Below are 26,900 nucleotides of genomic sequence, written 5' to 3'. Positions count from 1 at the left end.
AGTCACTGTAATGAAACGAGTGACTTTAAAAGTGGATTGAACTATGAGTAACTTTTCTTTTTTTAATTGAAAGAATAATATATGTATGAATAGTATTGGTTTTGTTGTTTTTTTTCCACCTTAAATATGTTTTTATTGATTTCAGAGAAAGGAAGGGAGAGAGAGAGAGATAGGAACCTTAGTGATGAGAGAATCATCGATGAGCTGCCTCTTGCACACCGCCTACTGGGGATTGAGCCTGCAACTCAGGCATGTGCCCTGACTGGGAATCGAACCGTCATCTCCTGGATCATAGGTTGATGCTCAATGGCTGAGCCATGCCTACCAGGCAGGTTTTGTTTTCTTAGCATTTTGTGAAAGACATGTATTTTTCCCCCCCATCATTCCTTTTGTTAAAGTACTCTACATATATTTAAAAGCTTGGGCTAAAAAGGGAGTGATTTAAACTTTCCCTTAATGTCTCTGTGCTAAATGCTCACCCTTAGGTCCATCATTAGTTTGTTCATTTGTTCTTTAATTAAATTTAAAGAGTCAATAACTCGCCTGGCCAGCATGGCTCAGTGTTTGAGCATTGACCTATGATCCAGGAGATCGAGGTTTGATTCCCAGTCAGGACACATGCCCGGGTTTCGGGCTCCATCCCTAAGTAGGGGGTGTGCAGGAGGCAGCTGATCTATGACTTTCTCATCATCGATATTTCTCTCTCCCCCTCTCCCTTCCTCTCTGAAATCAATAAAGACATATATTTTTTAAAAACATAAAAGAATCAGTAACTATTTATCTGATGGTGATAGCAGTGCAATGGTGAGCCAAAACAGACATGGTTGCTGTCCTCATGGGGCTTCTGGTTGATTGCAGGAAACAGGCATTAATCAGTCAAAAAATCACACAAATAATTTCAGTGGCAGTAAGTGCTGTAAGAAGGGCTATGGAGGCAGATAACAGAGGGCTATGAAGGAAGGCTTCCCTGAAAAGATAGGAATAATTGTGCTGAGATCTGAAAAGAAATAGAGGTAAGGAAATGGAAATCCAGACGGGGTGGGAGAGATTAGAGAACCATGTTCCATCTAGGGCATGACAGTGCTCAAGTCTGTAGTGGGAGGGAACTGGCTTCACTGAAGGAACTGAGGAGCAGCTGGGGCACAGATGGCAGGGGTCACGGCAAGAGAGGAGGCTGTGTGGGTAGGTGAGGGCCAGCGTTCTTAGGACGTTATACATTTTGTTCTTTATCAGGAGTTGCTGGGAGAAAGCCATTGAGTTTTAAGCATGGATGTGACATGATCAGATTTGTATTTTGAAAAGAACACACTTGCTTCTGGGTGGAAAGTGGATTGAAGAGAAAGATTGGAGAGTTAAACTGAATATTGGATATTTGAGTTGCTTCCTACTCTTGCTCTGACAACATTTTCAATTAGGTTTCATTTAGTCTTTAGGAAAAAATATAGCTGGGATTACACAGCAGATCTGGCCACGTTGTTTCAGTATTTTAATTCCATTGCAACAATAATTATTAGAATGTAAAACGCAGTAGTTACTATAAATGGAACTGAAAGAAAAGGTAGAAAAATAGGTTATTTTAAGACTGAGATCTTTAATGGCTTTTGTTTTTCTTTAAAAAGTCTACAAAGACTGACTTAACAGTCCTATTCACATTTCTCCCCCACTTGGGGTGCGGTAGCTGTGGCTTCCACTGGTGTTGTGCAAGTGCATCTCTTTCAGCCTTAACTATAAAGTGAGGGCAGTGGACGGGATGGAGTCTAAGGTTCACTGCAGCTCTGACATTCTCTGAGCCTATGAGATTCTTTTCCTGCTTACCTGCAGATCAAGTGCCCTTGGCTCGTCCTAGGATTATTTAGCTATAGCCTTCATTCACTTGTTTGTTTCATTTTGGGTGTGAACTATTATGGCTGTGAAATAGTACCTTCATGTTCTTTGTGTTATACCATTTCAGGAGCTAGTGTGTCACCAAGAGGGTACTTCATGCTGATTTTCAGAACAAAGAATGACCTTTGAATAGCTGGAGAGTGTTGGCTGCCAGGTCTATAGCCAGGATTGTATAATGAAGTCATCAACTGCTAGTGTTTCAAAAAATGAATTCTCTTTGGGATTCACTAGACACTCCCCCCCGCCCCCCCTTTTTGTGTGTGTTTAATGCCATTCCCTTCTCTCTTATCCCTTATAGCCAACTCGAGTAATTCTTAAAAAACAAAAAATCTTTGGAGACCTACTCCTTGTACAGCTGAAAATCACTTCTTATTTCCTGTCCTTGCATCAACTTCCTGCTACCAGGAAAGGGTGGCTGAGAGAGGTTTCCTGACTTCTGGGAAAGGAGAACTTCCTTTTTCTCACCACTCTGCTCTTGGGCTGACCCCTTTAATTGGTAGGATAATAGTTGTATATCAAAGTTTTATGAACTTTTACCTGATGGAAGTGAAATCTGAGGAGTAAAAGTCACCATTCTTCCAATTATAGTTGGTGAAAGTATGGTTGTGGGAGTGGAAGATAGGAGTTTTATAAGGTTTAAGTTATAAAATTAATACCGTTTATAGAAAAGGAATGTGACATTTTCTTTAAACTAGTTTTTTGGGTTTTTTTGGACAGGAGGCCTGGATATAGCTTTCTGTCCCAGCCCAATATGAGCTTAAATAACTTAAAATTACTTGGTTTAGAAATCCTGCAATCACTACTAAACAGTATATTCAACAAGTATTTGTAAGCACCTGGTTCTCCTTTGAAATAAGCTAGCATGCCCAAAAGGCTGTATGGGAGCCAAAAACAGTATCAGACTTGCCCATGCCCTTCAGGTATCTAGATTGCTGCAGGAGATGTCAGAGAAGAGGATGAGGTGGTGGAAGATTATTTCGAAATGTGTGTGTTGAAAAGCATTCTCACGGGAGAAATCCACAGTGACCCACAAAGGTGGTTTCAGCTGGACCTGATGCGAGTGCAGTAGGATTCATACAAAGGAATCCTGCTTGAGCTAGGGAGGGGATAAACATAACCTACTGGATAAAGTAAATGAAGAATTCATACTGAGAAGTCTGTAGAAAAGGTTAGGAAGCAAGAGAAAGACAGGCTTGTGGTAGGTTTAAATAGCGTGACTTTGGACCTAATCCTGTGGGCAGTGGGGATCAGTGAAGGTGTTTGAAAGGGTAGTCACATTGTAACATTGATGATGTCAGAGGAACAACCTGGCAGTGTAGTAAAAGGACAGGTCTAGTACAGCAACACATCTCTGGTGAGGAATTCAGCTCTTTAAATATCCTAAACATGGGTTTGGCGGTGGGGAGGAGCTTTTCAAAACACTAACATTTTCAAAATCAAGCCAATAGATCTTTACAGAGAGCTTCTTATGTGACACACTGTGTTGGGTTGATGGAGGAGACAAAGAAGCAGACTAAATCCCAGACACAAGTTTTGTTGAGAACATTAGACTGTGAGCTTTTTGAGATGACCAAAAAAGAACTGTCAAAGGTAGCATTTTGCCCTTAAAATAAATTTTAAATAAAATTCCAAACTTTCATTTTCTAGGATATGGGATAAGACTGTACTTGAGCGTTAAATTAGTGGGGACCAACCTGTTATTTGTATAGAAGGAAGATAATTTTGGTCCTTAAGTTATATATAGGAGTTGGAAGTTTTCAGTAAGGATAAATCATCTGAAGCAATTCAAATATTCACCTGTAGATCATACAGAGGCCACAACTATTGAATCATTTAGTTGTAACAGCAGTTCTTACATTCTAGAAGATAATTTAAGAGAACCTAAAGCTCTCAAAGAGGTGCTTTTTGTGTCTTTACCCCCAAACTTTTAGACATTGTGGACCCAGATCACTACTAGCATTAAATTATCTGTTGTGCATCTATGAAAAATGTGAGTTTTGGCTCTCTGGTTATGTGTAATTTATTGCTTATATGGCAAGTGAATTAAACTAGAAACTTAAGTGAGCCTGCCTTTCCATAGCTTTTTTATTTTTAAGATTTCTTTCTTTTCTTTTCTTTTCTTTTCTTTTCTTTCTTTCTTTCTTTCTTTCTTTCTTTCTTTCTTTCTTTCTTTCTTTCTTTCTTTCTTTCTTTCTTTCTTTCTTTCTTTCTTTCTTTCTTTCTTTCTTTCTTTCTTTCTTTCTTTCTTTCTTTCTTTCTTTCTTTCTTTCTTTCTTTCTTTCTTCCTCCCCTCCCTCCCCTCCCTCCCCTCCCTCCCCTCCCTCCCCTCCCTCCCCTCCCTCCCCTCCCTCCCCTCCCTCCCCTCCCTCCCCTCCCCTCCCCTCCCCTCCCCTCCCCTCCCTCCCTCCCTCCCTCCCTCCCTCCCTCCCTCCCTCCCTCCCTCCCTCCCTCCCTCTCCTTCCTTCCTTCCTTCCTTCCTTCCTTCCTTCCTTCCTTCCTTCCTTCCTTCCTTCCTTCCTTCCTTCCTTCCTTTCTTTCTTTTTCGAGACAGGGGAAGGGAGACGGGGAGAGAGAGAGAAACATCAATGTGAGAGCAAAACATTAATTTGGCTGCCTCTCGAATGGTTCCCCACTGGGGATCGAGTCAGCAGCCTTTTGGTGCACAGAACAATGCCCAACCAACTGAGCCGCACTGTGGCTCTCTTCATAGTGTTATATCACTGTGAAGAGTGTTTTTATGAGAGATTTTAGGAAATTATATAGGATGTGAAATTTTTTATTGCTCTAATATATGTATATTTCTATACTAAAACATTGTCAGTTTCTTTTGTTTTCATGTTGTACTAGAGTAGAATATAAAACATTCCTTGAAGGATGAACAGTTGGAAAGAACCCCCAAATCAAGCGGACTTGTTTAGAAAGCTTAAGGGATATTTTGAAGTTTACAGTCTTGATTTAACTGGTAATCTTCTACAGTGATTCTTAAGCATTCAGGATTGATATTTTTGTAAGTGGTGTTTATTGAGCATGGACAGAAACATTAACCATTTCAAAGAATGTGAAGAATGGATGGTCGTAAATGAATTCACTAACAACTTTGGTTTCTTGTTCTTTTCATGTTGCTGAATAACTAGCACGTGTGAGATACTGTAGCACTTCAGAATTAGCCTCAGTATCCCATCTTAAATCAGAAAACCAGAAAATCTTAGTTTAGCTTTTGTTTTTTATTTTTACGTTTTTATGGATTTCAAAGAGAGGAAGGGAGAGGGAGAGAGAGAGAGAAACATCAATGATGAGAGAGAATCATCAATCAGCTGCCTCTTGCACACACCCCCTACTGGGGATCGCACCCACGACTTGGGCATGTGCTCTGTCTGGGAATCAAACTGTGACCCCCTGGTTCAAGGGTCGACACTCAACTGCTGAGCCATACCAACCAGGCTTAGTATGGCTTATTATTATTATTTTTTTAAACATATCTTTATTGATTTCAGAGAGAGGAAGGGGGTGGAGAGAGAGATAGAAACATCAATGATGAGAGAGTCATTGATCGGCTGCCTAGCCTGCAACCTGGGCATGTGCCCTGACCGGGAATCAAACCCCGATCGCCTGGATCCTTGGTCGACGCTCAGCCGCTGAGCGACACCCGGCCGGGCAGTATGGCTTATTTTTTTAAAATTATTGTAGCTAAGAGTATCTACCTTGTGATTTATTTCATCAAGTTTTTTTGCCTTTGCATTTCCCCTCAAATCTTTTAACCTCCTCATCTTTCTACTCTGCTCCCTCCCCACCAGCTTTGTTTCTGTCCCTAATATCTTCTTTCACTTTATTTCTAATTATTTTTTTCATTTTCTCTCAGTGGTGACCAGGTGTTCTTGCAGGTCCTCAAATCAGGACATGTTACCTTCCCTTCCCAGCAGATAGTCAGCAACATGCTTTCCCCCATGTCTTGTGGCTCCATTTTGTCAGTTTTCAGTATTATTCTTCTGTCTTGATTCCATGTGAAAAGAATGCTGGATTCTCTTTTCTGGGGCCCTGTACTAGTTTAAAGCAGTTTCTCAATCATTGACTGTAGTAGGTTTTCCTGCAACTTTCTAAGTTCACTGTCACTGTTTCCTGCTTCCTGTTTGAAAGTCTCAGCGGGTGCACATCTGTTGAGGCTGTGCTGTTCTTCAGGACTCTTAGTGTGGTGGATCTTACTAAACCCAGCATCTAGGTTTTCCTTGTGCTGAACTGCCACAGAACTTCAAATTCAGACTGTCATGGTTTTAAGAAGAATAAGAAGGAAGATAGTGGTGGCACTTGTCCAGGAGTTCTGTTGTTCGTCAAGGTTATTCACATTTTAGCCAGGTTGCATCTGCTTTGTCTGTTAAATGACATTGTCAATTATAGGAGGTTTGGTTAAATATGACTAATTTAAAGTCAGTCGTCAGGAAGCCTTTCACCTTTGAAACAGCTCGTCTCCCTACCCCGCCTGCCTGCGTGCCAGTAGCCAGTACTCGATGATGCAGCTATGTCCTAAACAGCAGCACTACCTTTGGCTCACCTCTGCTTCCTGACCAGCTTTTAATTCCTCAGCTGCTGACTTCTTTCTTGCCTCATTTTTTTTTTTTTTTTTAAATATCTTGCCTTGTTTCTTTGTCCTAACACCTGATGCTGTTCCAAGATGACTTGGGGTACATTCCTAGGCTGTGCTTTGTGTTTGTCCTGTGGATGGTGACAAACAGCACATCTCACCAGCCTGGCACCTCGATTCTTCAATTCCATACCATGTGGCAGGAAGTGCCTCCAGATTTTCCCTGGCACCCGAGGAAAAAAGGCAGACAGATGCCATGTCATCTGCCCACCACCCCCACTTCCAGTAGAAAGTAAATTCCTGTTTCACGTGACTACTGATTATTTTTGATGTCTCAGAGCTGATGGCACATTTTACTTTAAGAAGATATATACATAACAGTAATAGGTTTTTCTAGTCTTAAGAATTCATTCCTTTTTTTTTTATCAGAAAAACAAGAATGTCTTGGTATGTTCAGGCATGTTTTATTAATTTTCAGAGCATGTTTTTTCCTGAGAAGGACCCATTCTCATGATGTTTCATGTAGGTGATGGAGTGCCTTTCATTTTTCTGTGCCATGTTTTACATAAGGTTTGTGTAACTCCTGTTCTTCAGATTTGAGCTTAGAAGCAATGTCTTTCCAAAGCCCCTGTGGAGTTGGGCTTAGCCTCTCGTGTGTGTTCCCAAACACCCCACACTTGTGCCATCTTAATAGTCATAGGTTCATTTTGTAATTACCTATTAGCTTGTCTGTTTTCCCTGCTTGACTGTAAATTCCTTGCTATTATGGGCATTATCTTGTTTGTTGTGATAAACTGACATAGTGCCTGGCCCCCAGTAGCTACTATATATATTTGATAAGTGAATGGGTAAATGCAAATTATGCTAAATAGCAACTTTATCTCATTATTCCAAAAGCCTTTTTCTTCTACAGTCCATTCCCTCATTAGATTCCAAGTAATAGGAACATAAAGGAACCATGTAGGCTGGGTATGGGCTGCTAAAACAATTTTCTTTTATTTTTATTGCCAGACTTTTTGTTTATAGCCCTTTCCTCCTCACCCCAAAGTCATTCAACTTATGAATATGCACATTTGGAAAGACATAAGGGCCAGACTTGGTAGACACAAACTGGCTGAAAGATAAGAGGTTGGTCAGATCTCTCTTATCTTTGAGTGCTGTTTTAAAATCTATTACTGGAGACAAAAAGGTAAAAAAAAAAAATTGAACACTAAAACTAAGTATGTCTGATTTGTAATGTCGCCCTCAGACTCCGTGTGACCTCACCCAGGGCGTGGCTGCATACTAGTAGTTTGGGAATGCTTTTACTTTATTAATTAACTAACACCAGCTAATAAGCCAGTAAGACCAAGCTAATTATGTGACACCCAGCAGGTGTTACGCTACAAGGATTGGATCAATGAGTAATTGTAATTGAAGCTGAATGTAATTAATTACATGATTTTGAGGTGTTCAAGTGTAATTCCACTTAAGTTCCATATTGAAACTAGAACACTAAGAGGGATTACTGACAAAAGGAAAACAGGCATAAAGATGTACTTGACTGATGTTTGAGTTGCAACCAGATCCCCCGGTCACAGTAGGAAAACACAGATGACCTTCTCAAGAGACTTGTGCAGCTCTGCCAACTGCCATCCCACCCCTCCTCTCCTTTGCTCATGCCCTCTGTCTCTTCACACTTCTTGTTCCCCAGGTCCCCGTTGAGCTTTGCGGCTGCGGATCTCCATGCAACAGCACGTTCTGTTCTGTCTGCTTGGAGCTCTCTTGCTCCTTCTTCACCCAGCTAACACTGACTTGTTTTTAGAACTCAGCTTAAGGTCAGTAGCCGCAGGAAGCCTTTCTGTCCCCCAGTGTGATTTAGATGCCCCCCTATTCCCATAGCATCTTTACAGTGGCACTTTCCACTCTGTTCTGTAATCTTTGATTGTCAGTCCTTTTTGCTAGTCTCCTTAAGCAGAGATGATCCTTCAGTGCCTTGTTGAATGAGCAAATGAACTTTGATTTTTCTAAATATTCTTTAGAGGTAGGGCTAAAAACTTCCTAAAATTGGGCCTTTTATAAACTATATATAGAACATGAAAAAATAGTTTTTAGTACAGATTATGTTAAATAATAAATTGGTGTTATCATTTATACATTTATTATTTATACTTCCTATTCCCTGTTTTATTCAAACCTTAACAAGGCTTCAAACCTCACAAATTTAAATGGCTTTGTGTAGTGGTTAAGAGACCTCTGGAGCTAGACTCTGTGGGTTTGAATCCTAGTTTCACCAGTAGTGGCACTTCAGGCTGGTTATTCATGTTTAACCTTGGCTTTCCCAGCTACACATTTTGGGGGCAAAAAAATCATAATCATACCTACCTCATAAGATTGTGGTGGGGTCTAAATGAGGTAATACATGCAGGTAAAGCTCTTGCATAGCATCCTCCTGAAAATACTGCTGACTTTTCTCACCCTGGTTATTTGCGAACCCAATGGAATTTATAGAATTGCAGAGTGGTTTTATGTTCTCAGAGCAGATGGTAGACATTGTTCATTCTCCACATTGATGGAGGAATCACAAATTAGTGATGTGGAGGAAGGACAGATTATTGAGACATTGTGCCTCTTTTTATGACTCTAATGCGGGACCTGCCTGATGTCTCATACAGCATCATGAGCCATTACATTGGAATCACCCATGAGCTATACTTCAATCTAAAGGGCATAGCAAGTTCATCACCAGTGAGACCCAGGTCTGAAGTCATCACCGGTGCTAGAGGCGATGATGTTTCTCGAAGTTTTTCCTAGACTGGAGGGAAAATAGATGCTAATAAGTTCCCTGAAAAGTTTTTGTATGAGCTTCACAGAAACAAGTTTGTAAGCAGTGTGGAAAACTAACAGAACATGGTTAAACTCTTGTGAAAATGTTGCTTATAAGCTTCTGCAAACTTACAGAAGCAGGCAGGCCACCTCTGAGGAAAATAGGCAGAATAGTAGAGGTGGGGCCATATGTGACCTATGTATGCTATACACATAAATTCAGTGCTCAGACAGTCAAAGTGCAGTGAAAGGACTTTTGATTTCACCACACTTGTTTCAGCCATTGATGACATGACTATAAGTAAAGTCACTTTTAGAGTTGGCACTTTCTTGCTTGTTCTGGAATAAGCATTGGCAAAAGTGTTTTCTGTTTGTTTGTTGTTTTGGCTGAAAAGACAGTTTTATTTAGCTGGAGAATCTCACCTAGCAGCTTGGATAGCATGTAAAAAGTGTTTGCCACATGTTTGTGAATGAATTAAAATGGATAGTTTAGAATTGGAGGTATGTTTGCTGAATAATGGTTTGTTTAAAGTAAAATAATGGTTTAAGGTAACAAAATGCTTTTTAATTTTATACATGGAAATATTTTCTGGCCTTAAGGAAGGACATATTTTACATTGGTTAAATTAAGCTTCAAATGCCCAAATGCCTTTAAAGCCGTGAAGTTATATTTAATTTTACCTTTGTTTGATGACCCCGGGTCATTTTAAATAATGTATTTTTTTGGTACCTCGACCCAGTTTAGTTTTGTGCATCTGTTTTATCTTGTCTTCATCTTAATGTCAGACTGCCATTTGCCATTTCTGCTGATGCTGTTAATTCAAACATCCTCTCCTTGAACACTCCATTGATGGTTTGCTGCCAGCAATTTCCTTTAGGTTGAAGATCCAGTAATCAAGGTTGGAAATATTTCTCTGTTAAACAAAGGCAAGATTCTGAGTAAGGGCCACAGCATATTGGGTCTTCACCACAAGTTTTCTAGGTACTTCCTGTTTAGGAATCCTGTACTAAAGAATGGTAGTTTTTAGTTAGTCTCACTTTAGAAAAGTGGGCTTTTACTGTAATATTTTTGCATAGGATGCTCAGGACGTTTATTATTGGAATTATTAAAAAAATTTTCTCTCTGCTTTGTAAACAGTCAAAATTTGCTGTGCGATGTCACAATTGTGGCTGAAGACATGGAAATCTCTGCTCATAGAGTGGTGCTGGCCGCCTGTAGTCCTTATTTTCACGCCATGTTTACAGGTATGAAATATTTTAGTTATGGGTATTTTTTTAAATGTATATAGATCTGGGGTTTTCTTTCTGTATTTTTAAATTAACATTATACTTTTATGAAATTAAGCATTGTAATGCAAGAAAATACTCTTGCTTTGTTCCAGATTCCTCATCTTTGTTCTCATTGTCATAATCGTGTGTGTGTACGTTACATACTCACAGCTCTACCCTCCATTTTCTCCTTCACATTTATATTTACATACATTGACTAGGTTACTGCCTTGCCATTTATGATATGAAAAGGCAATACTAATCAAGTGGGACTAGTGAAATTTTTATGTCCTGGGGGTCCCTTCGGTCTTTTGGTTTACATCTTATTTGTTAATCCTGGACACTTGTCTAAACAGAATCTCCAACCTTGTAAGAGGAGGGAGGGTTCAGTTAGGAATGTGTTGGCTCAGTTTAGGAATTCCCTCGTAAAGCTCTGTCCTCTGAAACTGCCATTGCCATTTCCTTGTCAGAATTACTCAACCTTTGGAATCATCAGTCACTTCATCAGTCTGGGCTTTACTCTGTTGCTTTATCAATCTGTGCTTTAGTTTCCTCTTTCAGAAAATCGGGATGGTAATATTATTTCTTAGGATTTTTGTAAAGATTGAATTAGATCATATATGTGAATTTCTCAGCACTTTGCTTGGGACGTAGAAAATGCTCAATTAATGTTGGCAGGAATTATAATTGTTATTGTTTACTCTCAATTCCTAAATGTCTTTACTCTATATTCTGTAAGAATAGAAGATTGAGAAAGTCTTAGACTAGACTTTTTTGATACTTTATTTTCCATAGTTACAAAAATATAGGGATTAACTTAAAACTACAAGATTAAGGTTAGTTTCCTTTCCCCTCAAAAGGCAATACTTTCTGAGCCTTAAATATCCAGAGACACGGATGCTAGAGATGGGAAGTCTTATGTCTTTATCTTTCTTCTCTCTGTTTCTTTTATAATCTAAACTACATCTCATTTTTCCTTTTTTATTTTTTTGTCCAATGGTTCTCAACTCATGTTTTAACTGACATACAATGTGTGAATATGTGAGCTTTGCCTGACAGGAATGGGGGCCCTGAAGACATTTTGAGTCTATTATTCCTAGTGTATCTCAGTTAACTGGCAGGTGGGTACTTCTTGCAGTTCAACCTGTTTTTCTGCCTGAGAATACTTGGTCAGATTTTAGATTGCTGTGTGCTAAGGTCAATGCAAAATAGGGACACTGTTAATTTCTGGCACATATAAAATGTGAATTGAGTACTTCCATTGTGGGGTGTTTTTTCTTAATAACTTTATTGAGGCATATTTTACATAAAACTTACCCATTTCAAGTGTGGAGTTCAGTGAGTTTTAGTAAATTTACTGAATGGTACTGTCACCACCGTAAATCAATTTTAGAACACTTTATTTCTACATAATGTATTTGAAGTCTATTTAAGTCATAGTATGTATCATCGGTTTGTTACTTTTAATTGCTGAATAGATTCCATGGTATGAATATACCACATTTTGACTGTTCATTTACCAGTTGATGGACATTTGGGTTGGTTTCAGGTTTTGGGTGTTACGAATAATGCTGCTATGAACATTCATGTATAGTTCTTTGTGTGGACAAATATTTTCATTTCTCATGGGGATAGATATCTAGGAGTAGAATTGCTGGGTCATATAGTAAATTTATATTTAACTTTTTAAAAATCTGCTATGCTGTTTTCCATAGTAACTGCACCAGTTTATTTTCCCACCAACAGTGCACAAGGGTTCTCATTCTCCAACTTCCTTGCCAACACTTATTCCTGTCTGTCTTTTTCAAAATTGTAGTCATTTTAATAGGTGTGAAATGGCATCTCTTGTAGTTTTAATTTGCACTTCCCTAATAACTAATGATGTTGAGTACCTTTCATGTGCTCAATAGGCTAGACTGTTATGGGTCTTCAGTAATAGATGCTATTTACCTATCTGAAAATCTTTGTACGTTTTCTTCTACTGATTGACTGATATTCAACAGTTTGGAAGAGATTAGGTAAAGAAGAGATGGAGATTTGGTCTAGGTGGTTTAGTGTACATACTATATTCATTTAAGATTTGCTAGAATATGAGTCCATTGTCTCTTTGTTTTCTTGGTCTGAAGTTCTGTTAAAGTTTATTATAAAAAATATAGTGAAGACCATCGAGTAGACCTTTGCATATTTCCATTCTGTCGTATACCACATATATTTATATTGTCTTGCTCAGTGGATAATCAGAAGTGTTTACAGTGGCACAGGGTGTTACCCTACTCTTATTTTCCCATGACTAACCTCTTAGAAAATGGGGAATATGCAGATGATCTCTCTTTGCCCTTGTTTTTAATCTCCCATAAACTGTAGGCGAGCTTTCCTTTAAATTATATCACCTAAAAAAAGAATCTGTTACTCATCGTAGTTCCAAGTATTTGGATGGAGAAGGGAGGTGAAAAGTAATTCCGTGGTATAGTCACAGGCTTTCACTTGGTGAAGTATGGGCCTGTTTAGAGCAAGGCCAAGTTAACTGTTACTTGAGGAAGAATGTATCAAATTGGGTTATTGTGTTTTTTAATTATGTGTTTGTTACAATTTGGAATTTAAAAAACTGTTTTTCTTACAATTTTGATGCTAAAGTATCTGAAGCATAGTGGGGAAATATTGAATTTTAATTTTTATTCCTTTTTTGTGTGTCTGCTTTTTAATGATTACTTTTGTCATATTGAACATGATTTGGTAAGGTAGATTAGAATAGGAAAAGATAGATTATCATTTAAATGATTAAGAAGGGAGAGTCTTTAAAAAGCTGTATGCATGGTTATATTCATCTAAGATTCATACTTTCATTTCATGCTCAATAGTTACTGAGCATCTTCTTGTGCTAGGCATTGTCCTAGGCTTTGGGGTCATAGAGATGAACAAGACAGACAAATCTCTGTACTCACGATTCTCATTGGGGAGAGGAGAAAAGGTTAGAGAGTAAATGTAAAAAAGATAATTTCTGATATCACTGAGTACTGTGAAGAAAATGAAATGGGGTGTTGCACATAAAGAGCATAAGTTAGAATAGGTGTTTATTTAGTCAATACCTAATAGAAAGCTTCATTTAAACCCATATAAATTATAAGAAATTATATTCTCTCATAATTGAAAAGTAGGCTGGGCACTAGGCATAATCGCATTTGCAGCTTAAGACTTTTTCATCAGGAATCCACTTCATTCTGTCTCTCCACCCTCTATGCTCAATAAAAATTTTATCCTAAAGTTGCTCCCCTTCCTGCATGCAAGATTCCTCCCAGAGTGGACCCAATATCACGAGGAAGGAGGAAGACTATTTTTCTCTCTTTTAGAAGCTAGGAGACCTTTTCCAGAAGTTACTCAAACTAGACCAAAACTGGCAGGGGAATGCAGTTCCCATGTTCGCGTTAGATTAGTTGTGGAACTGGGGAGTTACATACCAGGACCACCACAGAGTGGCTAGCAGGGCATTTGGGCCAGCTTGCCAGAATGAAGATAACGTGTGTCAGTAGCTTCTTTGTAACCCAAGACTAATAGCAAACAAAAAGGCAATAATGATTAGCATAGATGACAAGTGGAACTTGAGAAGTAATGGAATGAATTTTATTTATTAAGTGTAGCTGTAAGTTTGTCATTCACTTCTTAGGGTTTCAGCATACTAGAAGCTTCTGTATTATATTTTTATGGTTTTTAAAAAATATTTTTATGTGCTAAACAATTACTGAAATTAGAATGATTTTTTTATTGAAGTGAATTTTATGTTTTGCTCTCTTAAGCCTATTTACTTTTTAGAACTTCAGAATGGATAAAGTTACCAGTGTGTGCTGGGCTTTAGGAGTCCTGATTAAAGGTCTTTGAAATGGAAATGTTCCTATTCATACCTATGTCCTTAAACTTTTCCAACTTTGAGGACTTCATTTCTTTTCTCAGAAAAAGTAGAGATGGTTCAGAGTTCACTAGTGGAAGTGCTTTGCTCAGCCTAGAACGTTTGGTGGATGTTCAACAAGTGTTTGTTGACCGAAATACCCTTGTTCAAGACTAATTTAAGTGTTATTATGTTAAGTAATGATGCTACATCTTAAATTGGCACTTGTTTAACTTTTCATTCTTCTAGTCATTTGTTCATCAAACCAATGTTTATTGGGTATTTATCATATGTCAGGATTATAAATAGGGAGATAAGCAAGATGTCATCCCTGCTGTCCAGGAGCTCAAGAATCCAGGGGGGCCAGGCCGGTGTGGCTCAGTTGGTTGAGTGTCATCCTATGCACCTGGAGGTCACCTGTTTGATTCCTGGTCAGGGCACATGCCCATGTTTTTCACTCTTGGTCCCCAGTAGGGGCGTGCAGAAGGCAGCTGATCGATGTTTCTTTCTCATTGTTGTTTCTATCTCTCTCTTTCTCTCTCCCCCTTTCTCTCTCTGAAATCAATAAAAGCATATTTAAAAAAACAGTCCAGGTGGGGACAAGTAGGTATTAGTATGACAGAGTGGATTTGCAGAAAGCACCCAAGTGTCCTCACTGTGAAAGCCTAACTCCTCTGTGGGTCACCAACAGGTAAGGCTAGCTGGAGAGATTGCAGCTGAATCTGAGAGAGTGTGTGGGGATTGGCGTGGGGAACGAGGGCACGGGGAGACAGGACAAAGCTCAGAAGAGGCGTTATGGTAGGAAATTGCTTGGTGCGTGGGGAAAGTACAGAAAGTTCCTTTGTGTTATATTTTAAGACTGAAGTGGGAGAGAGAGGAGGCTGGATATCGAAGCAGGGGCGGACGTGGAAGGGTTCACATGCCTGGACGGGGAGCAGCTGAAGGCGTCTGGGTGCCACTGTCAGATCTGCAGAGTCCATTCTGGAGGCAGGGAAGAATTAGGAGGTCCCTGCAGTGGCTTGACAAGAGGCAGTGAGAGCCCCAGGGGCACAGTGGCAGAAGGGATGGAGAGGCAAGGGGATTGGTTTGAGATCTACCTGAGGTTAATTTTGCAGGCTTTAGTGAATAATGGGATGGATGGGTGGATAAAGAAGGAAGAGGGGTGACTCTCAGGTTTTCAGTGACAGCGTCTGTGGATATCCTAGTATAGCTTCAGAGTTCTACATGATCAAAACACAGAAAGCTAACGAGAGAGAGAATATGGGAAGATAAAAATAATACAAGATGAACTCTCTACGGTATCATTGGATATCTTTTTAAAATGCATTGTCAAAAATAAACCTCACAAAACCATACTGTTTAAAGATTTTCTCTATGAATACACCAAGGGGCAGTAAGTAAGGTAATATGTTACAACTAGAGTTAGATCGAAATAGCTTACAACTCTCTTTAGTATGTGTTTTGATTCTTAGTGATTACTGGAATTTTTAAAACTTATAATGCAATCTGTGGCAAACTGTTTTTGTTACTGTTTTTGTAAATTAATATGAAAAATAAAGATTAAAACGTTTCTGAGGCAGTATATGATTGGGATTGAATTTGTTTAAAGTAGATACCCACATTTTTTGGGGAGAGATAATTTATATTAAAAATGACAAGGAATATATGAATTAGTGAAGTGCATCTTACAACAGTACTTTAAAAACTATAATATTAACTGCTTGGCAGAGGACTATTTTGCATTTATATATGTAAATTAAAGACAGGCTTATTTGTGTCTAAGCTAAGTCATGCCTAAATCCTGAGGGGTGAATTCAGTCCTTGAGAACTAGGCACATGGCTTTATGTTTGAGCAGCCCTGGGCCCTGCAGGGGCTTGCACATCACAGGGGCCCTATAAATCAGTTAGATGTGGCTAATTCTAAAAGTCCACGTGGGAATGACCAAAGTATCTTCACTTTTGGCACAGAAGAGCTTCCAGATGATACAAATCTAGTCTATCCATGAGAACCAGAGAGCGTAGGAGAGGGGGAGGTGCCTTATATGCAGATGAAGAATTATTTTTCCGTGTTTCTTAACCCTTCCCCACCTTTAAGGGGGGAAAAGAAAAGTGCTACAACAGCGGACACATAACTCAGTCCCCTGTCTTCCTGCTGTATAGACATATGTACCTTTTTCTCTTAACCATCTCCCTTCCCCTGTGATACTGATGGATGTTTTCCCCCCTGGGAAGTAGCAGGGTAGTTTTTGAGATATTTAGCTCTTAGGAGAACAGCTCCTTTCTGAGATCTTGTCAGAGATAATCCCCAGGGGAGCATGCAGTTAAATGTGCATCACTATTATTTCTTTGCTCCCAGGGTTTGTGTTTGCAAAGAGATTTTGTGTAATTATGGATTCCCCTAGGCATTTCTTTTCTTTTTTAGAATTAAATCTATCAAGGTAACATTGATTAATAAGATCATATAGGATTCAAGTGTACATTTCTGTGATACATGATCTGTATATTGTTCTGTGTACCCACCACTCAAAATCAAATCACCTTCCATCACCATATATGTGGGCCCCTTTACCCTTTACTAACCCGCACCCCTTTCCCTCTGTAACCACCATACTGTTGTCTGTGTCTATGAGTTTCAGTTTTATATCTCATATATGAGTGAAATCATATGGTTCTTAGCTTTTTCTGACTAACTTATTTAGCTTAGCATAATCTCAAGGTCTATCCATGTTGTCGCAAGTGGCAGTATTTCATCTTTTCTAATGGCTGAGTGTATTCCATAGTATATGTGTACTACATCATCTTTACTCAGTCCTCTGTCTAAGGATACTGTGGTTGTCTCCAGGTCTTGGCCACCGTGAATAATGCTGCAGTGAACATAGGGGTAGGCTTTTCTGCCAGTTCACAGTTGCTGACGGTACACCAAATCTGAAAAAGAACTTCCAAGAAATCTTGGGGCCATTGTGTTTCCTTTCTAACTGGAGATGCCTGATTAAGGTGAAGATGAGGGACTCCATCATTTTTCATGCTGCTGCTTTTATCTTTAAAACCTGATGAATTCTACAGTCCAGTCTTTTTGCTCTCAACATTGTTTTTTAGACTGCCCATGTCGTTTCTAATTGAAGCTTCCTTTCCCCACCATTTACTTGCTTATGTCTTGCCTTGTCTTGGGTCATTTTGTTGTCCACACACAAACCTGCTTCTTACTGTCCTAAGTCCCTTTGGTTTAGGGGCCATCCCTTCTCCTTTTTACTTCGTTTCTTTCCACAAGAGAGGATTTTATTTATGATACCTGAATACCTAATTAGTTCAGTGGGTAGTGGGAGGGAGGTCTTGTACCACTTTTTAGCAAGGAGTGATGTAGAAGGGTATCTGGCTTTAGTAATAAATGCTGATCTGAAAATGACTTCAGGATGAAGTTACCATAGATGACGAACAGGAACAGAACTTAGGCTAGAAGATCTTCATAACAAGCCTTTGCCATTAACTAACCCTTTTGCGATCCCTCTTTTGTCTTGCATTCTCTCAGCATTTTATGTAACCTGTGTTCTAATTGTTTCCTGCATGAGAGTTGTGGCCTTCCCTGATGGCAGAGCCTCTGTGTCCATTGCAGGCCATGCACTGCACTGGTGTGCTTGTTGAATAGATGCTGCTAACCAGTTGGGTCCTTTTCAGCAAGAGCTCATTGCTGTGAGCCAAAGGGGGTAACATTGTGACTCTTGCACAATCATAAGTAGAAATCCAAAAAGAAAACAAAACTGCTCAGAAGAATGGGCCACCCCCCCTCCCCCAAAAAACAACAACCATGGACAGTATCAGGTGCTGAACTATGAGACAGGTGTTATAGTTCATGCAGTTAGACATGTGGCATGTTCATTGTTATGATGTGATTTTTCAGGTACAAGTGGTGACAAAAGTACATCTAATGGTTTGCTCAGGTAAGCTTTTAGGGAGGCAGAGGAGTGTTTTAGGCCTGAAGAAAGTGGCTGATAAGTTGCCTCCTGAATACAGTGAGTGGCAAGAAAATGGGTCAGTCTGTCTTGGCATTGATATTTCCGCAGAAGTGTCTTGCTGTAACAGTACTCTTACTTCTTTGTGTTTTAGGTGAGATGAGTGAGAGCCGAGCAAAGAGAGTTCGAATAAAAGAGGTAGATGGCTGGACCCTGAGGATGCTAATCGATTATGTTTACACTGCAGAAATCCAGGTTACAGAAGAAAATGTACAGGTAAGATAAACACTGCATACCATTTAGCACTTTATACATGCCAGTGTTCTTTTCCTTTCTTTTCTTTCATTAATTTTTTTTAAATGTTGATGCTATTGCAGATGTCCCCATTTTCCATGCTGTTTTTTAAAATCAAAAGTGCATACCCACCCAGAATACGTTTTGTACCAAAGGAATAGAATTTGTTGTTAAAACTATTTCTAAGAGACATTGGAATGATTTTTAATAATGTTTCTGATTTCAGTATTTTTTATATTCTTAAAGTTCTGAGATACAAATCTTTTTGTTCTGTGAATGATACTTGTTCTTTTATGAAAACAGTGTCGTATTCACTTAAAACTACTGATTGATGCTGCCCACATTTGTCTTTATTCCCTTGAGGGTTAAAGCCTACAAAGGATGTTTTTGACTACCAACAGCCTTTACTTCTTTTATTATTTTAGCATTTCTTTAAGTGCTTCTAGAGTTTAGCTAAAATTAGACATTGCTTCTTTCTTACTTTCTATAAAGAACAAATGTTTTATCTATATGATGTAAATGTTTAAATAATACAGATGTATATAGCTTAGAAAATGAAAGTCCATCTTTTAAATTCCCCTTCCCTTTACCCCTACCCCAACCCACACACATTGATCTACTACTCTCTTTCCTCAGAGGGTAGCCTTTGTTGTGAATTCTTTCAGACCATTTTCTGTGCAGCTATGCACACAGACACACACACCATGTTCTTGATATAAGTATATTTTTACCTGTTGTTGTGCAACTTGCTTTTTTCACTGAACAAAGTGTGTTGGACTTCTTTACACATCCATATTTAATGTGTCCAGCTCATTCTTTTGTGTGGTACCCCATATGTTAACCAGCATATATGATTTTTCACCTTTACAAAATGCTGTAGTGCATCAACATTTTTACATTTGTATCTGAAACTTTCGTGGGATAGATTCCTCAAAATGTAATTGGTGGGTCCTAGGGTACATGTGTATCTTAATTTTTGATAGATATGCTAAATTGCCATCTAAATGTTTTTATTTATTTATTCTCCTTCCAACAGATAAACTGTGTTTTGAGGACCACAGAAAGAATTAGGGCTAACTTCTTCAGAAATAATCTCTAAATTCTGCTTGCACAAATAGGAAATTGTAGGTTTAGTCTTTTGTCCCTTGTAATTAGCTGAAATGTGCTATAAAATACTTGAATGGGGAGACTGAAATCTTTGCACTTTAACTTGTTAAGACCTGCTGTTATTAGATCTGAAGTACTGGCAGTGGTGATCTTTCCCTGGTGGCCTCATTAACCTTTACTTGGAAGTCTTGATCATGAAGTAAGACATTTGAAAAACTTTGGTTGATATTGAAGTGGTGTATTAACTTGTGAATCAGGTACGAGGTGAACATTTTTTTTAACATGGGGGAAAGTGTTTGGTACGTGTCACGCAATAACAGTACCAACATGTCACCTCAGTCTGGTCTTTTCTGTATGGTTATGCTATTTGCTGGATTCTGTGATGTTTTTTTCAACAAGACCTTATCTTGGGTTTCTTTTTACTCCTTTTTAATAATTTGAGTGTGTGAGCCTCATTGTGTTCTATATCTGACCTTCAACAAATGAATTACAGATTGTTTTCTTTGATTCACACAATGTACCACATGGAGGGAAACTGGAAAGGATGATATAGGCCTAAGAGACTAGACTGTGTGAATTCATCCCTGAATGCTGTTTGTAGTAGTTCTTGTAGAGGATGCCTTTCATGTTTCTTTTAATTATCTCGTTCTAGTCCTGAAATATTAGTCATCGCAGCCTTTTAGGAAACCTCTTGCCATTCTGATTTGCCTTTTGTGTATATTGTGTAACTCTTACAGGAATACAATCAAAGAGTTGTATTTGGCCCACTTATTAAACGCTTAACATTCAGATAGTTGTTTTTTTTGTGTGTGTGGGAAGAGGGTTGTCTCTACAGCATAGGGGTATCTTGGTATGTAAAGCCTTATTTTACATCCCATTGAAAAATACTTGTTTTGGAAAAGGTACTTTGGAAATAAAAATTGATTAAAATAAGCTGCCTTTTCCACAATAAGTATTTTTCAGTGAAATACAAATAAGGATTTATCTATCTGTATTTTTGTCTGTCTATACCTTGTTAAATCTTTGTGCTGTTCACCTTAAGGAAAGGTGCGGTGTGGTGGGAGGTATCTGGTGTTCTTATTCATGTTAAGGTAACGTTTGGAACAACCCCAGCAGAAGCTGTGCTCTGAGTATTTCTGCTTCGAGAGTGCTGACAGTGGAGACAGAACTGTCTGTAATTCAGAGGTTTATTATTTTAGGTATATTTTCTCATTAGACCTATAATCAAATCCCTTGTTAGGTGACCTCCCTTTTGTAAGTTTCTGTCTTAGTAATAAAGTGCAATTTTAGGATAGCAGGTATATCAGTGTTTGACTTTGGGATTGCATGTTTTTATGTAGAATTATAGTCCTGTAGAATGCTGAGGTCCAGCTGTAAGAGTTAGTCAGTAACAGAATAGAACCATAACCCTGGTTTCCTTGATTCCTAATCTAGGGTGCCTTCTGTGACACCTACAGTCTCCTATTACACACATTAAAATACATGTATATAATAGCTGTTTGAAGTGAAGGTTGTAACTTTGAGTCAGAATGAGGGAATGAAGTAATTTGAAAACCTGACTCCAGAGAAGAAAAAATTGTTGCTGTATTATATAAGTACTGGGCTTTAATTCTTGGCTATTTAAGGTTTTCCTGTTTGTGTGTGTGCTGCTGTTATTTTTTTGTTTAGGATTTGGGTATTTTATTTACAGCAAGGCTGGGAAATACTTTGAGCCAAGTAAATTTAAGTTGGTTTATTTTTTAAAAGAGAAATAAAAGGAGAATACATACCTTATCATGACCATACTTTTAATTGAACTTTGTGTTGTTCTTGGGTAATTTAAATTTAGCTTGTTTCTAGAGTTTTCAGTCAAATTTTATAAACTTTACGAATCTGGAAACAGAGAAGATAAAGCCAAATGTAACTATAAAGTAGGCTTTTAAACATTTTAGGGTCATGGACTCCTTAGAGAATCTGATGAAAAACTGGATCCGTTCCCAAGAAAAGTACACATAAGCGTATATGCACAAAGTTTTGCACACACTTTGAGAGAAGTCATGTACTCTGTTGTTTCTCCACCTTCCTCATTATTAAGAATACTTGGCTTTATGTACATATGAAGGGTTTTCATGTGGGTTTATTTTCAGCCATGTTGTGCTGGTATTTTACATATTCACTACCAAAATAGGTAGGTATTACACTATTTTTTTAAAATCTCACCTGAGGATATTTTTTCCATTACTTTTCAGAGAGTGAGAGGGAGGGAGAGAAGGAGAGAGAGGAACATTGATGTGAAAGAGACACATTGATTGGTTGGCTCCTACATGTGCCCTGACCAGGGTGGGGATCAAGCCTGCAACCAAGGTAGATACCCTTGGTCGGAATCCAACCTGGGACCCTTCAGTCTGAGGGCCAGCGCTCTAGCCACTGAGCCAGACCAGCTAGGGCTACACTGTTTCCCCCCGCCCCTGCCTTCCCTCTGAGATTTTGCAAATAAGGAAGCTCGGGAAGGTTAAGTAATTAGTTCAACATTACACAGCAACTATTAAGTTGTAATTAACTAGTATTGCTTAAAAAGAGAGTTTATAAATTCAAAAATAAAAATACTTTTCTAACTGAAAAATATTTTTAAAAAAAAAGTCTTTATTGATTTCAGAGAGAGGAGGGGAGAGAGAGAGAGAAATGATCAGCTGTTCCTGCATGCCTCGCACTGGGGATTGAGCTTGCAACTCGGGCATGTGCCCTGACAGGGAATCGAACCTCGATCTCCTGGATCATAGGTCGATGCCACGCTGGCTGGGCGAAAAGTATTTTTTATTACCTCAAGATTATTGAAGATTTACTCTTCTTCATTTGATGTGTTAACACTTTTGGAAAGTCCTAAAGGAGCTTGAAATTTTCAAAAACATTTACTTCATTCCCAAATTTGTAGTTTTGTTACATACATTTTTCTCAGCATTTGGGTATTTGTTTTGGCTTGCTAAAAGTAGGTAAGAGCTTTTCACTTGATGTAAGTGTGAAAAGCAAAGAGAAAGATGTTAATAGACAATGTCAAATGTAAGTAAATGCTCTTGTTCCCAAGTATTGTGAGTGTTCAACTACAGGTTCTGTCTCCATTAGAACTTTTATCATCTCAGAAGATTTTAATAAGCATCTGATGTTGAATGAATGAGTTTTAAACAGTTCGTGAAAACTTATCTGTTGCATAAATTGAAATTATTTGAGATAGAACATCTCATCCTTTGAGAAAAGGAGCAGAATTTAAATGAGAGTTTTTTCAAGAGACCTTTAAAATTAATTTTTGGTGAGGAACCCATGAGAGTGTTTAACACAGTTTCAGTACAGTTGAAAATTCAACAGTGTGTCCATTTTATTGGTGGTGTAGGACAGGTTGGTTTTGTTTTAGATAGGAAGTGCCAGGAGTATGTTGTTCAGCACTCTACCCACGAATCATTCCTAAAAGGGGAGCATCACAGGGAAGAACTTCCATGGAAGGAGGCCTGTTGATATGGTTAACTGCTTATCAAATACATACACCCATTAACCCACACCTGAATCAAGATATTGAGCATTTATAACTTCAAACCTCTTCCCAATAAATCCCTCCCTCCTGACTTCAGGCAATCACTGATATGATTTCTCTCTAATAGATTAGTTTTTCCTGTTGTGGAACTTCTTATAAATGGGGTCATATAGAATGAACTCTTTGAGGTGAACTTCTTTGGCCCAACATTAACACTTAGAAGATTCATCTGTGTTGTAGCACAGTTCAGTTGTTTGTTTCTTTATTGCTGAGGATTCCATTACATGGATTTATGTGGCATGTTGATGGACAGGTATTTACAGTTTTTGGCTCTTGTGAATAAGACTTAAAGCACTTTGATAAGGATCATTGAAAACAACACATATTGTATAATTAAGCCCTGTTTGGAGTCAGGGAGAGGCAACAGTAAGATGGATGAAGTTATTTAATTACCTATTAAATGTGACTTTATTTTTTTATTATTATTTTGTATAACTCTGCTTTTCTATCATGTATTTTCTCACTTTTAATTCTCCAGCAATAATTTGAACTTATTTTAAAATCTTCTTTTTCATGTCAAGCCTAGCTTTTGAGAAATAAAGTTGGGAGGTAGTGTATGAACATTTATTACAGATAGTGTTGGGAGGAGAGAATATAAAATAATTTCTTGTGAAAAAAAAAGCAATAACTGAAAAAGAGCTATTTGTCCAAGAAGTAAGAGTGTGTTATGTGTATAAGTGTGTGTGTGTGTGTATATGCATGTCTGTATTTTGATTTAGCATTATATTTAAAAATACTAAAAAAAAAATATTTAAGAATTATTTGCAGCCTCTTCAGCCTTGGAAAAAACCTCTGTTGGAATAAACTTGGTAATCTGTGAGGGCCTGTGAATAATACATATCAGTTTAGAAAGAAGATGAAAAAGGAGGAGGTATAGAGGAAGGGCAGGGACAGGGAGGAGTTGTATATAGTAAATACAGTGGCCCAAGGAGCTGTGTGGATTACTTCCCTTTGTCTAGGGAGTGGCTGCCACAAAGATGAGACAATGAAGATAAATTATTTCTAAAATTATATTTGCCAGTTAATTTGGCAATTATCATTCACAGTTATTAATCTATCCATGCAGCACCTTTGAAAAGCCAGATATGTCATTAGTCCCTTGTAATAAGATACTTACTCTTAACCTCTGTTCTTTAATTTATAATCTTAGTCCCTTAAACTTGCTTGCTTATTTTAATTTAAAAAAAAATTATTGAGGCCTACTGAAGATACTTGTTGGTTCCAATTTTTTCCTTTAGACAGTGGGTTGATGTCTTAATATTTTAACCAGTTTAAATTCTGTTTTCGGAAGGTGGATGTGGAGACAGTGATAGTCTGTTCTTTAGTTATTCCTAAAATTCTGAGGTTGTGGAAATGAAGAATCCTGGATGAGCCAATGGAGATACAGAAGGAAATTTTGATCTATAGGTGTGAAATGCGTGTTCAGTTACTTGAGAGGCTAGCAGTTTTTTGATTTTTAGTAATTTTGGAGAGAAAGGACAAAAGGAGAAGAGATTAAAGTGGATTAATTCTGATAAATGATAGAAATGGAATAAAATATTTATTGGGGGAAAAGGGTTACCTTCCTTCCATGTTCCAGTGACTCAGCTAAGTACTTACTTCATTTAGTTTATATAATGTCCTGAACAGAGGGTTGATTTTTATAAGTTAGAGAATTGTAGCTCAGAGGGGCTAAGTTTTTCTAGGTTCACACAGCCAGAATGGAGCATATCCAGCATTCAAGGACAGAGCTCTTGAACTCTAGAGCCTGTAGTATGATTTCATTCTCCATTCTTTTCATACTAACTCTGTTATGCCCCTGAGGCTTTATAGGAGCTCAGTGACAGATTGGGGGTTAATATGTATAGCTCCTGAGTTTTTCAGGGCTTGTGGACTTTAGACTTTGAGATCAGAATGCCACTTTGAAGGGCAGGAGTGCTGGGATAGTACATACTGCCCATTTACATACTAAATGTAAGCACTACCTGTTAGAATCTAGGTTCTAGGATGGCTGTTGTATTTGTCTGTTTTGTTCACTGTCATCTCCCTAGAACTTAGACTGGTGATTGGTATTTGTTAGAAACTCGATAAATATTTGTTAAATGAATAGCAAAGTATTGCCCACTATGATAGGCAGGCCCTGTTTGATGAATGGAAGCTGAGCCAGGGAAGAGGTCCTGGCAAGAATGGAACAGGAAGAAAGGAGCGTGGAAACAAGCACTCTCCATCTTCTGGGCAGGAACCCAGAGGTAGGATTTCAGCCTCTGGGGGAACTTGGTCAGTGCACAGTACAGTAGGGCTGCACTGCTGATGCCCACTAGATGGGCCCTAGTTAGAGACAGCAAGGGCAGGTGCGCTGGAACTGGGTCTGAGGAACAAAGTATGACAGTGTTCAAGGTTGCATTAGGACTGAGTTGAGCTGCTTAGTTAAGGCCTTAGCTGAGTTAAGGCTCAGACATTCTCTCTGATTAGAGCAGGACTGAATCCAGATTTAGTGCTGCAAGCTAGGGAACTGATGGATGCAAGGGCAGGGAGCTAGGCTGTCTTACAAAGATCAGTGGACCACTTTCTTCACTTGCTTTACAAATTATGTCCACTATGTGTCAGAAGAAATAAATCTTTTGGATGTTTAGTTGTTTGTTCTTTCTTTCTCTGTCAACATTCATATTTTCCAAGTTCCTTGAAATCAAAGTAACCTGATGTCCATTAAGTTTTTTTAATATGGTTAAAGCCGTGTGTCCATTTAATTTTTTAATATGATTGTATATCACAAATACTTTAGAATATTTGATTTTTTAAAACTGTCATTAGTCTACATTGTCTGTCATTGATTATAATTTTTCTTCATGTGAATTTAGCATAATTTAATTGTTGCCACATTTGTTAAATCTTTTGTTGTTTCTGTTTTCTGCCCCCCTACTCTTATGAGTAATGCTAAAATAAAATTCATGGGTTGTAGCCTATTTCAGTTTTGTTAACTATTTTCTCAGGGTAGATATCCATAATTCTAGGGTCAAAGGCTTCTAACTTTTATATTTTTTGGTAGCTCTTGATGAGTATTGCCTATTTGCTTTCTAAGAGAGTTGGCTAGTTTACAGTGATGGCAAAAATGTGCTAGGGGCCAAGACTTACTACTATACCTTGACCTGAATGTATGTTGTTAAAAAAATGTGTATCAATAGTGATAAAATGTGCTCTCTCATTATTTTAATTTACACTTTCCTGATAATTAGTGAGGTATCAAATATTTTCCCCATGTTTGCCTGCTGTATTCTTTTCGAGATTGGCCCTGATTATACCTTTTACTTTGCTTTCTTTTTTGATCAAATATTGCCAATCTTATACTTCTTGTGAGCGATCCAGCATAGAATATCACCTTATGAGGGAGAGAAGAAATCCTGGTATTCCATTGTCATAGGGTTGGATGTTCAATTCAATCCAAGAAAAAACACCCTTGAATTAGAACTAATGTGCTACTCTGGTCATGTGCCAGGCACTGTATTGAGTGGTTGACCATCTAGTTTAACTTTTTCAACAACTCTACAAGGTAGGTGCTGTTTTCATTATACATTTGAGCCACTGTTGAATAAGTTGAAG

The 26,900-nt window shown here is 38.3% G+C and overlaps 1 protein-coding gene across 1 annotated transcript in view; it reads left to right on the top strand.

The window, feature by feature from the left end:
- Positions 1-26,900, top strand: part of KLHL2 (kelch like family member 2) — an 80,977-nt gene that overhangs the window by 11,400 nt on the left and 42,677 nt on the right. Inside the window, exons 3-4 of the mRNA XM_087816520.1 lie at positions 10,404-10,510; positions 18,516-18,637. Of these exons, the coding sequence (XP_087672646.1) occupies positions 10,404-10,510; positions 18,516-18,637 (229 nt within the window). The remainder of the gene's footprint in view (positions 1-10,403; positions 10,511-18,515; positions 18,638-26,900) is intronic.

Source organism: Miniopterus natalensis, chromosome 4 (assembly GCF_054644295.1).
Source record: "Miniopterus natalensis isolate mMinNat1 chromosome 4, mMinNat1.hap1, whole genome shotgun sequence".
NCBI lineage: Eukaryota > Metazoa > Chordata > Mammalia > Chiroptera > Miniopteridae > Miniopterus > Miniopterus natalensis.
The sequence above is the reverse complement of the archived record's forward strand: the minus strand, read 5'-3'. Positions and strand labels throughout refer to the sequence as shown.